The 18,503-nt window shown below is 39.6% G+C and overlaps 2 protein-coding genes across 19 annotated transcripts in view; both read right to left on the bottom strand.

Annotated features, from left to right (window-relative positions):
* Positions 1 to 18,503, bottom strand: part of LOC108078030 (uncharacterized) — a 291,179-nt gene that overhangs the window by 40,507 nt on the left and 232,169 nt on the right. The gene's annotated exons all lie outside the window — the stretch shown is intronic.
* The window catches only part of mbl (muscleblind), a 169,423-nt gene that overhangs the window by 3,590 nt on the left and 147,330 nt on the right, over positions 1 to 18,503 (bottom strand). For 6 of the 18 annotated variants that reach the window (XM_070283994.1, XM_070283991.1, XM_070283992.1 and 3 more), the window contains 2 exons: positions 13,635 to 13,874; positions 3,030 to 11,101 (listed from right to left, as the gene is read on the bottom strand). In XM_070283994.1, the coding sequence (XP_070140095.1) occupies positions 9,092 to 11,101; positions 13,635 to 13,874 (2,250 nt within the window). In that variant the 3' untranslated portion in view covers positions 3,030 to 9,091. Of the gene's footprint in view, positions 1 to 1,845; positions 2,487 to 3,029; positions 11,102 to 11,930; positions 11,973 to 13,634; positions 13,875 to 18,503 lie in introns of those variants that run through there. The other 12 variants (XR_011444478.1, XM_017171644.3, XR_011444479.1 and 9 more) reach the window with 10 other exon arrangements.

Below are 18,503 nucleotides of genomic sequence, written 5' to 3'. Positions count from 1 at the left end.
AAACAAGGCGGCAGAGTGGAAATCATAAGATATGGCAAAACAATAAGAATCTCTGTCTTTGTCTTGATCTTGAGGGGATCTGGTTTGGGGGATATACATACATCATATATATCGCATGTGTGTGTGTGTGTGTGTTTGGTGTGGGGGAACTCAAACGTTAGCTTAGAAATAAAGTTTATAAAGATTGCCACGAAATAAAACACTCCGCTAAAGCAGCAAGTATTCGCTCTGAAACTCAAACTGAAGAATCTGGGCCAAGAAAGCTAACAAAAAGAAAGCTTCGGAAGCGAAGCGCCTGAAGGAGCCAGCTGTGGCTATCTGGGTATGGACTCACTCGTATCTCTGTGTGTGCATGTGGGCTAAGGAACTCAACTCAAAAATGATCTCTGATCTCTCTGATCTGATCGATCTGATTGCTTTTTCTTAGGTTCTATTGGGGCTGTACTAGGCGGTAACAATTACATATCCTAATAGGCGGCACTAGAAATATAAGAAAAGAGAAGAGAAAGAGAGAGAGAGGAGAAAGAGAGATCGTAAAAGTGGGGTTAATACTTTTTACCATCGTCAGATCGGGCCTAGTTTCGGTGCGGCAACGAAAGAGGGGGGAAAATCAAAAGCTGCCGAAAAGCCGAACTCAAAGTTCCTTGCTAGGTATATATAGTATCTCGCTAAACTGAAGCACACGAAAAGCTGGAAGCCAGGGCAAAAGCTAAGCACACAAAAGATCGGCGTTGGAAGCTTCGCCGGGGAATTATTATCGAGGATTAAGAGTGGGAATGTCCTAATTACCTAATTATGTAAAAGGTGCCGTTCACTAGCATCGGACACTGAGTGTACAGGAGACCCCGCTCCGGTTGGGCTACACGATATCGAAATATATATATATGTATAGAGAGAATACACAGAGTTTATATATAAAGTAACACCTCTAGAGTTCGGTTTAGGTGTGGGTGGTGGGTGGCTGTTCTGGTCGTTGTGGCAATGAGGTGTATTTGTGTGTGTGTGTGTGGTAAACAAACAACTGCTAACAGCTATGACACCCCGAGGTGTGTCCAGCTCTCATGTCTCATGTCTCACGGCTCAGAGCTCCGCTCCTCCTGACATCACCGTCTCGGCCACGCCTTTGGCCCAGTTTGTTTGTTTATTTGCCTGTTTGCTCGCTGCCGATTCCAGAGCTGAGCTGAGTCTGAGGAGCGGCCAGGCATTTAATTTGATTAACTGAAATGGGCCACGGGGACTCCCACCCACCTTTACGAGTACTTGCTGCTGCTAGGTTGTGTTTTATTTCCAGTCAAGGGTTAAAAATAAATAAAACTTAGCATATATACTATATAGGGAGGCAGGCCATGCGGGACAGAGCGCGGTTAGGCAGGGCAGACTGTACCTGACCGCTGGCGTCCGTGTAGATGACACAGGAGGCGTTCAGGGGAATTTTCGGACTCGCTAATCGCGGCCGAAAAAAGCCAACAAAATCATGCAATATTTGTACAGAAAAAATATACATGAATATGGTGTATAGTGTGAGCGTGTGGTTTGGGTGATAAGAATGAAAAATATATATATGCATAATCGTTTTAATTTCGGTTTTTGTTGGTTTTCCATGCAGCGTTTGTTTTTCGATCCAAATCCGTGCGTGATTGTTGTTATTCATAAATTAAATATATATAAATATATATATTGCATGCAAATATGGTGAGAGAACATTGTTTTCATGTTTTAAATATTATTTCATAGATTATTGTTGATTTTTTTGCGCATGTGTGTGTTAGCATGTGGAAAAAAAGGTAGAAAAATTGGAAGAAATAATTATTTTTATTCGTTAAAATCCACTGAAGATAAATGAAAATTAATTAGTTTGCAGTAAAAAAGACAGAGAAAGAGAGACTTAAAAGTTAAGCGTAAGCTGCATATGCGAAAAACAAACTTTTTTGTGTACCAAAACCAACTTTCCACCTCGTTGACTGTCCGTAATTTTCGCCTTGATTTCGAATTATGCAAATAGAGTTGAAAAAGCCTCGGACAACAAAAAAAGAGCGCCAAACAGCGGCAAAGGTTTGAGCAGGAAATAAAAGTTTGGGCGCCTCCTGGGCCCCAAAGGACACGAGTTAATAAATGTAAATGTGTGACACCACGCCTCCCCCATTAAAATAACAATGTTTTCGTGTTGTAATTACGGCTTTCAGTACCCCGCATCCAGGCCCCTTTTGGCCGGTTGTGTAATTAACTTGTTGCTGGCGGAAAAGTTTACTTTTTTTCCAGCCGGCTTTGCTGTTGTTCGCATATGCAAAAAAGCAAAACGCACTTAAAACTATCGTAGATTAGTCGGGTTCAGTTCGGTTCGGTCTGGGGTTTTCGGGGGGTTTTTCGGGGTTTTATAAGCTCGATGGCGGCGGCAGCGCGGCAGGCAAATTAGCAAATTATAAAACTGTAGCATACTTTGTCGGGTTTCGGGTTTCGGTTTGGGGATTTTGGTGGGTTAGTCGGCGCTGCAAATAAACGGGGATTAAGGTTTTAACGAAAATAAAAATATATATAAACAGCATTCAAGCGCAGGCTTAAGCCAATGGCAAGCGGAAACTGAAAAAAGCAGAAAGAAAAAAACATAAACGATGAGTAAACAAATTAATAAACAAATTAAAACGCAGCAGCTATATATAGTATATAGTATATAGTAATTGCATTTCGAAGCGCATTTCAAACTTGTTACTGCGGCAGCCGTAAATGCTGGAAATGAGAGGAAAATAAGTCAGAGGGCAAGGGTAAGCTCGGTTCGGTTATCAAGCAGGGACAATCGCTCCTCACAGGACATCATCATCATCATCATCATCACACAGAAACAAAGGCAAATACTTACTACATACATATACACAAACAAGCCTGCAAAAGTCAATCAAATATATGGTAGAAAAATACATGTAGGGGGGCAGGCGGCAGTGGCGTAGATAAATTTTCAAAAGGGGAAAGAAACGCAAGAAAACTTTCACTAAGATCTTTGGGTTTACCAGTTTGCCTTGTTGTGTGTTTGGGTGTTTGTTTTTTTTTTTTTTTTGGTGTGTGGTGTGTGTGTGGTTCTGGACTATATAGCTTCTGGATTCTCCAGCGCTGGAAGCAGTATTTCTATTTGGCACTAGATGTTCTCGTTCTCAAGCGATTCGCGCGGTGACTTCAAAAGCAACTTCACCTAAAAAAGCTTCTCTCGCAACTACTAAACTTTGGCTAACTAAATGTGGGTGTGTTTATATAAATGTGAGTGTGTGTGTTGTGATGTGTGGTGTGTGCATGTTGGTTAAATATTGTGTGTGTGGGCGGAGACACCAGTCTCCTTTATGTTTCAACGACCAAACATTTTACATTTTGCGGATCTTTTCTGATATCCAGCTGTTACGAAAAAGAAAGAAAAAAGTTGGTTTGAAAAGAAACAAAAACAGAAGTCACATGTTAATAACATTTTCTGGCCAACAAGTGTATTGTATAATGTATGTGTAGATCGGTGAGCTAAGCAGATCGGATATAGGATCGAGCAGGAACTTTAATTTGCCACGATTTTTTAAGCTTGACATTTAAAATTATAATTAAAATGATTTCATTTTCACAAATTCTTGTCTCCGATCTTCCTTAGCTCAGTCGATCGAAGCTGGTAAAGGACAAACATTTCTACGACGAAGAAAAATAAAGAAAATGGTGACATACTTAGCATCTATATAGCAAGGTATCAGTTATCGTATATCGTATCATAAGAATACCATTATTTTGGAGGGGAGTAAACAAAAGCTTGGTTTTTTTTCCATATTTTTTTGGGGGGGCGGTGCACCAGCTTACCTTAGAAGTGCTTTCATATAGCTTTACCATCATACCATATCATGCCTCAGAAGCCATACACGAGTTATATACGAGTATGTTGTATGTGAACAAACGCAATGTACGAGTAGTAGTAGTAGTAATACCGGTCTCGACAGCGAGCGAGAGCGATTGCGAGAGAGATACGTATATATAGAGGGTAGAAAGAGACAGCCACTTGCAACGTCACTGCGTGATATTTCATACTCAATAGTCATATCGGAATACTTGCTACAAAAAGTTTCTGTTTCATTGAGCACATGCTGAAAAATTACAAATTACGGTCCAATCGAAAGAATCTCAAAGATAAAATCATGTACAACGATAGGAAAATCAACGGAAAACGCAAGAAAGTCCAACTAAATGAAGGTAAAATCAAAGTAATTACATGAATTCAGGTCGAACAGCAGAAGGTTCTAAGGTAAGGCAGTAAATATCGATATGTATCGATTTCGAGTTGGAAAACATTTTTGATCATATATCGATATTTTGTAAGGAATTGTTCAATGGTAATTTGGGATTATCGATATTTATTGCCGTACCGGACATTTCTCCCCGATATACGTCCTCAAGCGTACTTCCCCCGATAAGTTTTCCGATTTTTAGAGAAAGACGAGCGCTTTCGACGGGCAAAGGAGTAAGAGTAAGGTAGGTAGAGTATGCTCGAAGGAGACGACGGCATTGTTACTGTTTCTTTGGCAGCGCTCTAAACGCTTTTTGTAATGAACTCAAAGAAAAGCTTCAAGTTGTGTGAAGATCTTTTGTAGGTTTTTAAGATATCATGCTAGGGGTAGAGTTTAAGTAAGTCAGAAAATCTTGAGCCTGTGAGAGTTACATCTAGAAGATAGAGATACAAAGTTGCTTGCTTGAAAAAGAGAGTCTTAGATTAAAATAGAGCAAAATGTTTGGCAGAAACTAAAAATGATTCGAAGCATTTTCCTTGATAACATTACAAAAAGCGCTTAACTCTAGTGAGTATATTGGATATTGACATATATGTAATATATATTATTAAATTCCATACACAAGAACAGCTTTAGTCAAACAATAGGTAATATTTATCTGGATCATCCAGCAAGCCAGGTGTGTATCGAGAGTTCTACCAAAGAAAATCAGGTGTACGGTGTGTGTGAGTGTGTCGGGTGGGTGTGTGTGAGGAAATCAAAAGGGCTTTTCTTTTAGTCGAGCAGAGAGCACATTGAGTTTTACGTACGCCTAGACAGTTATCACCGAGGTTCGTTAATAAAAGAAGCGCTTAAGAAAAAATATCGATATCGAAATCGAGTAAGCTTGACTTAACATAAATCTTAGCAAAATGAGTATACCAACTGAGACGTAAAATCATAAATACACCAAACTAAACACAAATCGAAATAATCATTAATCGTTAATCGAAACAGCCAACAAATAGAGAGAGAGAGAGAGAGAGATAGAAAGAGACAACGCACAGCAAACTGTTGTTTATGGATTAGTAGTGGGTGAGAAAGAGAGAATGTTAGTTTTGGTTCGATCACTTTCCAAGGTTCGAGTAAAGAAGCCAACAACTTGTTTTACGGTTTTTACAATAAAACGTATATAATATAATTTCAATATAATTTGTTTGTCTTTATAATAATAATAATACGACTAATGTTAGCACAGATATAACATATTCATTAGTGTTTTTGCTTGTGTTTAGATGTGTGTTTTTGTGTGTGTTCTTCGGCATAAATATGCATATATTTAAATGTTATGAATAATTCCTTCTTCAATGTTTCTTAGCTTGCTCTGTTATTCTCATCTTTGACATGCAATCGAATTGCCATACTTTTTTCGCTCACTGTTCGTCGATGGGAGAGTGATAGCAAATGAGAGCCGGCTTCGGTCTATATTTCCTTTTTTCTCAGTGTAACGCGTGTAACGGTTGTGTGTGATTTGAATTCCGGTTGAAGGCTACAAATCAAAAGGAGGCAACTAGGTGGATTCCACTAAACTAAGACTTCTATTGGACGGTACTGTACTTCTATCTATCTTGAAGAAGGCTCGAGACCCACTTGGATAAATGTTGGAATCGAGTGTGGTTCTCTAAGTGGTTTCGTATATGTATATTAACTCTTTCTTTGTTTTTCATCTTATTTGGTATATTGAAAATCAGCCTAACTCATCATCAATGTTATCCTAGGATGTCAACTGACAATCCATTGCTATATTATTCCATTGTTTTGTTAACATTTTGTTCTGATCTGTCTGTTTGTTGCTGTGTTTTTCTGGTGCATTGCAAAGTTGGAAAAGAAGCGGAATAAAAGATATGAGCTCTTAGATCGGAAATATGCAAGTTGGTTATATCTTGGCGCCATGCAGTGGTGAGTGTTTTGGTTTTTATTTTTCTTGGTTTTTTTGTTTGCTTTAGTTCTTAGTTAGTTCGAGAGCGTTTTCTAAACATTTTCGCAGAGTTTTCGTTTGCTGAAAATTATGGCCAACGGCAACAGTTCTACATTTGTTAACGAAAAAATTAACCATACGACACATACTTTTAGGCAAGACATTGAGATATATGTATGATGGATATAGTAGGTATACTTTTATCTGGATTAGCTTAAATATGTTGATTCAATATTATATTCGTTTGCCGCAGTCAAACGCTGCACGTTTAGTAAGCATCTTCTTATCGAGTATATAGAGTAAGCCAAGCATTAGCTGGCCATAGGCGTATATAGTAGGTTTATGTTTAGGTAAATAGTATATTCAGGATTTTACATCTAATTCTCTACCGTTAGCGTACTCATTTTGCTTGCCATTATATTCTAAGAGCTAAAACATATATAGGATGAGATGGCGCTAGTTTTTGGGAGAGGGATCCGATACCCCTTCTGGGAAGAAGCAAGTGAGGGAAGCGGATTGGGGGATATATAGTATATATAGTATAAGTCAGGCAGTCCTACGATTATGTGAGTGTTTCCGTGTGGATGTGAGAGAGATAGCGGGGCTGGGGCGCAAATGAGTCAAATAATTAGATTCGAGGGTTCAGGGATCAAGAGAGTTTTAGAGATAGTGTGTTGTGCTCTGCCCAAAAGCGCTCGGCAATGCTGGTGTTCGGCGGATCGGGATCTGATATGTCTAGATATCAAGGGAGTGTACATTTAGATCGGGAGTGAGATGTGAAAGCGGCACAACAGAAAACGATTATCAAGTGGATACCGAAATAAGTAAATCAAATAAAGTAAAATACCAACACACAATAAGATATATATATTTGTTTGTTCGTAAACTATATATTTAGATAAACACACGGTATTTCAAATAAAACATTAATAAAAACTATCGAAACTAAACTAGAATTAGGATTAGAATTAGGATAAGAATTAGTGGCAAACATCAAATCGTTGTAAGACATTAGAAGTACTTTAATTAAAAACAATTTTACAGAGATTATCGTATATATCGAATAGTAATGTATGATGTATAGGATGTTCTCGGATATGGAGGTTTTTTTTGCGGGTGCGGGGGGTGTAGGCGGGTAGGCGGGCAGGGGGGGACTCTAAAACTTAGGGTGCGCAAGTCAGTGGCATAATTTTATCTCCGGTTGCTTCGTTCGCTATTATATATCATTTAAAATGGGGAACACACGTCCAAAAATTATATAATAAACTACGCTAAAAACTTGGCGTATAAGTACATAAAACATATATATAAGTATATAAATATCAACGTAAGAAATACATAGAAAAGAACGTAAGGAAAACGGATGATAATCACACGAGATCTAACATTAAAAACTTAGTTCTGCTTGTCAATGATTTTATTCTTTGCTTAACATTTCGGTTACAAAAAGGAAACAATTTATAATACATTAAAGGGGTGGATAGGCGGGAAAGATTTGGGTGACAGATGAAGATCGACAGAGGGTTGATAGATAGATATAGACAGAGAGAGTCGTTAGAAATCAAAAGGTTTTACATAGTTCTGGTCAAATCTCGAGACAACAAAAGATTAACATAAATCAATTTAGCTGGCTTAACAGTCTGAAAAGGTGTATGGGTGTTCGGGTGTTGGGTGTTCGGGTGTCTTGAGTGTGTTAGAGTGAAACGGATAGAGAGACGTGATCGTGAGCGGTGACTGTACTGTAATATCTGATTAGTAAGCTAGACATACGATTTACAGATCGATCCTGGTCATGTTTATGCCTTTTCTCTGGAGGCTGAGCGTGTGGTGGATGAGCGTGTGTTAGAGTACATAGTGTGTGTGTGTGTGGGTGGGTGGGTGTGTATATATCGTATATCGTTTATGGGGTAGCAGCATACAGCACGTACAGCTAGGTATATATATGTATATATGTATATCGTATAAGTATTCTATATAAACTAGACAATATTCGTTACGCATTTCTCGTTGCTCAACAATTTTTTAAACAATTACAACAGCATTCACGCTAGCTAGCTAGCTAGTTTTAGGAAACAGAGACAGCGATAGAGTTATACAAAGAGAGAGATAGAGAGGCGCGGAAAAATGGATGATGAGCGGGAGCGAGAGAGAGACGGCTATGCGGACTACCGCAAGTTTCGGGGAACAGGGACGGCAATATGGCAGACAAGCATATGCAGGCAGCAAACTAGCATACACAACTGTACCCAGCATCATCCTTTCGTTCGCAAAAAGCTTATTCCCTATCACAGTTCTTCGTTGTGTCCTTCGGCTCCCGCTTTTCCCGCCCTCGTCTATAATTCATCGATTGCTATAAACTAGAGTTGACTAAGTGCTATCCGAAAAAAGGAACTTAAGTAGTACTATCAGCTAACATCTGTTTCTCCTCCCTTCGCGTGCGCTTTGAAAGCTTCGTTTTTCTCGTTTCGTTTCTCGTGCGAAAATGGCAACACTTTTGAGTCACAGTGAGGTTATGTTTCGTTTGTCGAATAACTTAATGGCAAAAAACTATCATCAATTATCGTTTCGTCAGCAAGTTTGGGGCATTTGTGGTTAGTATTTGTTAGAGACTTGCAGGGATCTTCGATCCCAGAGTTATCGTGTCATGGTTGGTTTCGTACGTTCCTAACGCTATGAGGCCTATGGTACAACTAAGGTCTAAAAACACTTTTCTCCGTTGTGGTTTTATAGTAGAAACTATACCCTTTCCGAGAAAAACTGAGGCACATAATCTTACGTCTTCTTCGATTTGTTAAACTCTAATGAATCTAATTAAGTGTGACTTTTCCATCTCTGGATGGTTTTGGGGTCTTAAGTACAATTTTAGTGTGTGCCTATCCTACCAGGTTGCTTCCTAGGAGGTCTTCATCTTCTTGTAGGGATTCAGGACCATGGCACTGCCTTGACTGCCTCCTTGGGCGGCTGCTGCTGCTGCGGCCGCTGCAGCTGCTGCATATTGCTGCGCTGCAGCAGCTTGAGTCGGTGGCATGGCATAGGCCGCTGTGGGCATCATTCCCGGATAGAAGTAGCTCTGGGCCTGAGCATATGGCAAGGACGAGGGTGCCCGCAGCAGGGCAGCAGACTGATACTGACTCACTGAAGTGGCCCCAGCGGCTGGTGAACGAACGGGAGTTCCAGGAACCGGAGTCGACAGTCCAGAGCTGGTCATTTGACGCAACTGAGCTTGGGCTTGGGCCTGGGCTTGAGCTTGGGCTTGGGCCTGAGCCTGCATTTGCATAAGGGTAGCCATGGACACTGCCTGCTGCTGAGGAGCTTGAACTGGCTGCGGGCCCGCTGCAGCGGCCACATAGCTCTTGTTCAGGGTCAATCCCGTGTAGGCAGCCGCCGCGGAGGAGGCACCCGGCTTAGAAGCCGCACTGGCCACCTTGAGGGCGTAGTTCTTTTGGGCCACTTCCTTGGCCAAGGCAGCGGGATCGGTATAGTAGCCACTGGCACCAGCAGTGGCTTGGGGAGCTAGTCCCGCAGCCGCAGCATAGGCTGCATAGGCCTGTTGGGCATAGGCGGCCTGAGCCTGGGCCTGGACTTGAGCCTGCACTTGTTGCTGCTGCTGCGCTTGCTGCTGCTGCTGCTGTTGCATCTGTGCCTGGGCGTAGGAGGGACTGGAGCTGGTGAGGCTTACCATGGAGGAGGTGACCCCGCCATAAGGGTTATACAAGTTGCCATAGCTATAAGCGTAGTTGATACGCTGCATGTTGGCCTGAGCCTGTGCTTGAGCCTGAGCCTGAGCTTGTGCCTGAGCCTGAGCTTGAACCTGAGCCTGGGCCTGCGCCTGAGCCTGAATCTGGGCCTGGTTTTGGTAAGACACTGCCGGAGCAGAGGTGGTGGGTGTGGGCAGAATGCCGGTGCTATGACCATTCACCGAGTAGCGCTGGTATGAGGTCTCCCCATTGTGCTTGCTATAACCCCGACTGGGTGCTGCTGCCGGGTTGCTGCTGCTGCTGATGCTGTCTGCATCGCCATTAGCCTCGTCGGAATATGCCGACTTGAGCTGGCCATTGGTCAGATTGTTATTGATATAGGACAAGTAATTGTTATTTTCGCCATTGGGCAAAGGCAGAAGGCTATCGGCAGTTGGGACGGAGGAGGATGCCTCCGAATTGGGATGTGGCGATGTTGCCTCATTCGGTGGCGTGACCGAGGCGGCAGGAACACTAGTGTCTTGAGCTGCACCTGCTGCTGCTGCTGCTGCTGATGCTACTGTTGCCGTGTCTGTGGTTATTGGTGTGATTGTTCGTGTTGTTTCATTACAATCAGTTATTGGGGGACTTGGATTCGAATTCTGATTCTGATTCTGGTCACTGTCTGGATTAATGGCATCGCTGCGATCTGCATTATCGCTGGCCTCACCATCATCGACAGGGGCGGAAGTAGCCACAGGACCTGCCTGATCGGTATTCTGATCGCCATCATCTTGGTGGTTATCTTGATCGTGATCCGGATCACTCTCATTGTTATTAGTACTTGCTATAGCAGATGATAATGCTGATGTTGTTGCTGTTGTTGTTGTCGATGATGATAATGGTATTATATTGGTATTATTAGCAATTACAGCGTTTATGGTACTTTTATTATTAATATTATTAATCATATTATTACTGGCTGTTGCTGTTGTAGTTGTTGTTGTTATGGCGCTACTTAATTGTAGTAGTTGTTGTTGTAGTAGTTGTTGTTGATGTAGTTGTTGTTGTTGTTGTTGTGGTTGTTGTTGTTGTTGGGGATACTCACATGAGACTGGCACATAGGGCTGCATTAACTGCTGATAGGCGGTCGCACCGGGCTGATAAACTGGAATGCCAGACTTTTCGGCAGCTGGACGTTTGAACGGAACCATGCCAGAGAATTGCTTTAGGTCCGCGCGGGGGAAGAAACACAAGAAGAACAGAGTAATTAATTAGTAAAATTTTTATGATATATTTTAGCTTAGTTCCCGCTTAAAGTCTACTGGTAACCATATACATAATATAAATAACAATTGGCTTACAAACGAGCTTGCTTTTTAGTTAATTTTGAGATTTTTGCGCTTTGTTTTCTATTTTTATTTCGCCAATTTCTATTCGTTTTCTCATTTTTCTTGGTGAGAATTACCAAAAATTATACGAAATGTCACAACGAAAGAATTATTCAAACTAAATTCGAACGGATATCGAAAAGGAAATCTAAACTTAGGCGGAGTACTATATAGTTGGCAACGAAATGGAATCGAAAGTGCGTGCAGGTTGGTGGAAAAAGTGGTAAAAGCTTTGGCATTTAACATCTAGATAGTGGATATATTTCTATTGGATATATATTTATTGAATTTGATTTTTTGTAATTTTTATCCGATCAAATTTAATGTTTTATGAGTGTGTGCATTGAAGCTTTAAAATGTTTTTTTTCCTCAAAACTTGATTCCCCTTTGAAGCATCTTTTGTTTGTTTGCCAAATTTCAACTGTTATTCGATTGATCAATTTTATATTGTTGTGTTTCATATAGGTTAAGCGTATTTATCGATTGATTTCGGTTGATTTTGAATGCATGCATTCCTGGCTTGGTTAGTAGCATGTCTGGATATAACATATGTATTTATCGCAAGTTATGGATATTCAGGCAGTAGTCTTTATGGTGTATATATAATATTTATAGTTGGCGGACTACTGTAGGTGGCGATTGTCATTCAGTTTGGAGTACTTACGAAGTTTTCATAGTAAAATGAACCAACCGTTTTAACATCCATCTTTTTTGGCATTTATCGATTGTTGTTGTTGATTATGCAGTTAGTGTATGATTTGTTGTTGATTGTTGTTGGGGTTATCATTGTTTGATTGATCAGGATTAGCACACACAGTTCGCAGTTATTATTGATCGATTTCGATTCGATTCGATTCGGAAAACAGTGAGTAGAGTAGTAGTAGAGGGTGGAGTTTTGTAACGAACGCAAGAGTTTATGGAATCGAAGAGAGCAAATGAAGAGGAGAGAAGAACACAAATGAAATTAGTGGATATATCCTGGGCACAGTACAGAGTGGCATTATGGCAAATAATTCAGATACATATATACATAAACGGAGGGGGTTACGGTACACAAGATACTTAGTCCTAGTGTGTGTGAGTGTGGGTGATGTAATGTGATGTACGATGTACGGAAAACGGAGCGGGATAAACAAAGTCGGCTGCATGGTGCGTGTTCAGCTTATTAACCAGGAAAAGCACTTAAACAATTAAGCTCGCGAAATGCAATCAGCGACGGAGGCAGAAGCGAAAGAAAGAAACTTATAGTTACCGCCAAAAGGTGTGGCGGTTTCGGATACAGGTACAGGGATACATAGTTACATAGCTACAGCTACAGCCTTGGCAATTATCGGTTAAATCATTTTAATTAACACCTGGCAGGGCAGGGAATGTGCTCGCTCGTGTTGTGATTGTGATTTATCATATGCCACGTGTAATTGGTTAAACTCGCTCTTGCCGTTGCGAAAAGTGTGTGTGTGAGTGAGTGTGCGAGGTGTACGTGTGTGTTTGTGCTTTGATTAGTGTAGATGTGCGAGTGTTTGCGCTTTTGATATATCGGATAATGACTTCATTTTGTAAATTAAATGCCGGGGCTTGCATCCCGGATAATAAACGTTAATTGATGGCACTTTGATGTGCATGCTACTGACTAACTGAGTGGGCGGGCGGATGATTGAGTGATTGAGTGGGAGGTGAGTGAGTGAGAGATTGAGTGACTGCATAACAGACAAGGTGCGCCGCCCCCTATGTTCTGTGGTTGGGTGAAAGTTGAAAGCAATTCCTTTGACGCCGCAATAAGGACATGTTGGGTTTGTTCATAATTTAAGTGGTGATTACCGAGAGCTAGCTTGTTTTATAAAGTTGTAGTTTGGTGTTGCCAAAAGAATTATTTAATTATTTTTAAACTTTTTAAAGGCGGCTCAGAAATTGCTATTATTAGAAGTATACTTCAAATATTTTATACCCTACTTAACCTACAAATTGGTTAATTAAATATTACATAGCATACTTTTAAGCATTATTCCAATTGATTTGAAAGCCATAGCAATTTCTGTGGCACCTTGTTATATTCATTTCTTTTCTTTACTATACCACAACACCTATTTTGTCTTATAACAACCTTTAATTAAACTTAGCTCTAATTTATGGCAGATTCCCTTTTTCGGGATTCTCTTCGCCCGCCAAAAAGCATGCAACAAAAAACGCATAACTCTTTCAACAATCAACAAAAGCGTGTTATGTAATTAACAGTTGTCAAATAAACAAGAATTCAAACGAGTTAGAAAAAAAAGTTAACTAAAACACAAAATTTAGAAGAAAAAAAAAAACTAAAACGAAATTCAAAATTCGATAATCGAAAAACGGAAAGGAAATGAAAAAAAAATACCAGTGGGAACATGTCGGTTGTGTCCGCCGCCCGCTTCTTGCCCACTTCCAGTGTGTGATGGCCCATGACAGCGGCGGCAGCGGCTGCAGCAGCGGCGGCGGCAGCGGCAGCGGCGTTGTTTGTGGTTGTTGTTGCTGTTGTCGATGTTGCTGCTGCGCCAGCGTTGCTGTTGTTGATGTTGTTCAGCTGGTGTTGCAATTGTTGTTGTTGCTGGTGATGGTGTGCCGTAACTGGTGAGGTCTGTGTGTGTGTTTTGGGTCGTGTTTTTGTGTCATAGTTTTTGATATTTTTGTGCAAAATATATAATTTTTTTTAATTATAAATTAAATATTATAATTATAATTTTTAAGAATCGCAATAAACAAATTTGGGAATTTCGTGAAATAGTGAATGGTTTTTGTTTTTCAATTTAAATGAAACCATGAATGTACGAAACATTAAAATTTTAAATTTAAATTAAATTTAAATTTAAAATGTAAGATATAAAAATTATTTTCCAATTCCAATCAAACAGGGATTATTCCAGGCATATGAGCAGCCGTCATAAATATGCAACAAATTATTAAAATATACAAGCATTTAAATGATGCGTCCATTAAATTTTTGAGGGATTCCAATTTGAATTATTCAAGCGGTAGTGGTGTTGAAATATTTTTTGTTTACAAACATTTTTTGTTTGTTTGCATTTTCCATGAATTATTAATTATTGTGTCCAATTTGAATTTTTATTTTTTTTCGGCAGATGAGAAATATTTGTTTGAATTGTTTTAAAGTGTGCATTTTGTTGATGTTTCGTGTTCGTACATATATTGTGCATATTTATGTGTGTGGGTATTCAGTGGGTGTGTGTCGATTCCATCCATCGTAGAAGCAGTTACAAGTGTGTGTGTGTTTGTTGTATGTAGTGTGTGTTTGTTGTTGTTGTTGTTGGCACAGGCGAACAGATGAAAAATACATAATAGTAGAAGAGTACGGAAGTGTTTTGATATCGATAAGTAAATAAATAGAAAAAATCAAATTGTACGTATATATAGAGATTATATTCGTAGAGAGATAGGAGATAGAGAGAGAGTAAATATGAACAAATCAAGTAGAAATCAACGGTAATTTAAATAAACACGATTTCCATTTGATATTGCAAGAGAAAGAGCCTTAAATAAATGTTAGGATAATACCAGCTAATTGTTATGATTAATATTCGTTTGTGTTTGTAGTTGGTTTTTTTGAAAGAAGCGTAAAATCATGTTAGTTTATCTTTTAGTGTGAGGGAAAAGCCATTGTTTGAGAACTGCTTTTCAAAAAAGAAGAAGCTTGCGAAAGCCAGCAAAGTGTGAAAGCCTTGTTTTCTTTTCTTACATTCTAAATATCTTAATCTTTTGGCTTATGAACTAACTTAGGTATGTCTTTTGGGGTATTTTAAGCTTCTTTAAGTTGCCAGAAAACCTAGAGATTATAAATATTGATAATAACCATGATATAATATTGAGGTCTTAAATATTTTTTAATGGATAGATCTATTTGTAGCTTTCCATCAATACTTTTTCAATGCTGACGAAACTTTGAAGCTTCCGATATTTTAAAAATCGATTTTATATCGGAAAATATCGATTTTTTTGGATAGTTTGAACAATTTTCCATTTAAAACCGATTAATATCGATATTTTTCCTGCTCTACAAACAACTCAGACTTGATTCGCTTATTTTGACTTGACACATTCGCATTCGAGGTCTCTTTGGGAAACTGGGATATAGAGTATGTACCGATATACCTACCGATGCATCGTTGCTGCTGTATGTATATATATTTAATAAACTTTTAACAACTCAAATACAAATGAAATGATATAGTTTTTGACCCACTTACATTTCGTAGGCTTAGGAACGAAATCATGTACAGCTTCAAATCCCCGGCAAAGTTGCGACCCCAATTTTCGTAGTCGTAAATTCTCGGGACAGAGCTCAATGCTAATGCGTTTAACACCGCAATTGGGCGCTGCTCTACCCCATTTTCCACGAGACAACTGGCCCCATGTGCGCCTCTAATAACCAAGAACGACAAAATAAAGATAAACCAAAACATAACACTGGCAAAAAAAATAAAAATTCGAGGGGCAGGTCACACGAAAGAGTGCACAAATTTGCATTTAAATGGGCGGCGGAGAGGTGCAAAAAGGGGGTTATCATCTCTTTTTCGTTTCTCCTGTGGGGTTTTTTTTGTGGCCAGCCTGCCTTTTCTGGGCTAGTGTCACTGGCAATGAATGCTACAAATGGATTAATTCGCTTGGGCGCGACAACTTCGTGGGGTGCGCATATATGGCCGAGTGTGTGTCCTGGGGCACCGAGTCCATAAAAAACCAGGCGGTCTGTGGAGACTCTCTCTCCGGCGGACAATTCATTGGCATGGAAATCTCTGCTTTTAGTTAATTTTCCGGTTCAAACGTTATCCGGCCCCGACTAATCCATGTCGTTCGTGTCCGTTTCGGTGTCCGTGTCCGTATTCGTATCCGTGTCCTGTACAGGTTGACATTTACATTTTCGGTCAGTTCGTTGGCGCAAAGAAAAAAAAAAGGTGAAAAAGAAGGCGAAACCAGGACTCCTGCCGTGTGTGCACCCCTCGCTTTTCACTTTTCCTCTGGGCTTTTTTCTTCCGGGAAGGACGAGATGCGGCTGCTGTCACGCTTACATGTTGGGATTATAGTTTTGTGGGGTCCCCGGGTCCTTCGATGCGGCAGGTGGCATATTTGGCAGTCGAACTACACACATCGAAGTCCCTTTTTTTCTGTCCTTTCCGACGGCTGACATATGGGAACGTTTTGATTTTTTTGTATTTTTTTTGCGGTGACCCAGAATGCCAAACAGCAATCATAATAAACAGAACTTAAACGCTTATCAAACAGGAACTCAGGGAAATTATATGGGGAAAATCAAACACAAATATATGCAAAGGCAAAGTTTTTTGTGTGTTTGGTCTGTTTTTGTGGTGTGTGTGTGGTTTTGGTAGAGTCTGTCGATTACGCAGTACATATATGTATATAGAGAGATAACAAGGTATATAACTCGATTATAAGTTGGGTAAAATCAGCTAACATTATGCGGGGTTTATGGTGTTTAAAAATTAAGGAAAGATATGGGAGATCCTTCAATCAAAGCAAAGAGATTTACCAGAAAAACTCTTTACTTTGCATGCGGGTCTTGGTTTATATTATATACATAGGATATAGCCGAAAATATTGATAGGAAATATATATATTTAATAACTTGTAACAAGTCTACTTGATATGTTAAAGGAAGAATGGAAAATATAAAGAAAGAGTTATTAAACAGCAGCGCTGCATCGGTTTATATCTTTGACTATATAAAGCTCCAATAAAATGATATCTATGATGTGTCTTTGTTTCGCTATTATAATTTATATGTAACCTATAACTTTAAAGTATTTATAAGGATCGTTTTGGATTTTATGACCTCCCAGCTACGGTGAAATATCAACAACATTTTGCGGGATATCCGAATAATGCACGACATATAAAATAAAAGACAAACACAACATGGTAGACAGGTGCAATAAGGTAAGCGTTTAATTCCCTTTTTTACCAGGGCCATAATCACATTAAACGAGCACCCATAAATACAATTATCAGCTGCTCTGGAGGGAGAGGAGGAGTGGGTGCTTTTGGGAACGTATCAAAGGACATTTTCATACAATAATCACGTTTGTCGTGCGAGGAGAGGCGAGCCCCCGATTGAATTACGCCTAAAATGCTGCAACAATTTTTCACTTTATGCGATATTATGCTGCAATTATGTGTGTCATCTCCCCGCCTCGCCGGGGCACTCCATGCCGTTGTCGTTGTTGTTTGTTGCGTCAAATAAATTTCCAGCAGAAAGCAATTAAGTCGCGAATTAAGTACGGCGCATAGGACACGCAGGATACGGCGGCAGACACACATACACACACACACAAGGACACTTCTCCGGTACGTGGCCATATGTGCGCCGTGTGTCTGCCCGATTTTCCCGGCTTTTCCTCTGCATTTTCCCCGCTCAAACGACCTGCTGCCGTAGCTGCGTGCTCAAAGTTTTACGCGTTGTAATAAATGTTAATTTTGGCCCAACGAAAATCAACATTTATGGCGTGTTTTATGTGAGCTTCAACATATTTTCCCTGTTCCCAGATATTTTTCCCTGGCCTCCTCTCTCCCCTTCGGGATTATGGCAAAAACAAAAAAAAGCCTGTTTGTTTGGTTTCCGTCTGGACGCTATACTTATAAAATATAATTATTTATTGATCTACAAACAAAATTAACATCTAGATGGCACCGGGCATCCGTTCTGCTTGATTGCCGAACATCTCATTTGCCTTGGACAAACATAATTAAGTTCAGCCAAATGAATTTTCAATTAGCCATAAAATTTTATATGATGCGTCGTCCACTGACTTTATTTCAATGACACCCGCCAAATAATATAAAATACTATATATTTTAAGCTCGAATGGAGAATATCCTGGTTACTTTAAATTTAAACGAAAGAGAATTTCTAAAAGTACTAAATATTTCTACTACCTTTATAGTATTTTCTACTTTTATATAATTATTTAATTATTATAATTTACAGCTAATTTCTCTAGTTAAAATAATCGTCATCACTTATTCGATCTGGTTTGTTTCTATACTTTTCGAGTGCATTATCCATGTCACGTTACATCGGGCTAAATTATTCGGTTCATTGATTTGTATTTTTCTATATTTTTGTTTTAAGGATGTGGAGGAGCGGAATTCGCTTAAGCGTTTATTGCATAGCCACTGGCAATGATGCCATTGAATATGCAGCATAAATAAATAGCATAATTTGTGTTTTACAAATTTG

This window comes from Drosophila kikkawai, chromosome 2R (assembly GCF_030179895.1).
Source record: "Drosophila kikkawai strain 14028-0561.14 chromosome 2R, DkikHiC1v2, whole genome shotgun sequence".
In the NCBI taxonomy this organism is placed as follows: domain Eukaryota; kingdom Metazoa; phylum Arthropoda; class Insecta; order Diptera; family Drosophilidae; genus Drosophila; species Drosophila kikkawai.
This window is presented reverse-complemented; position numbering and strand designations above follow the sequence as displayed.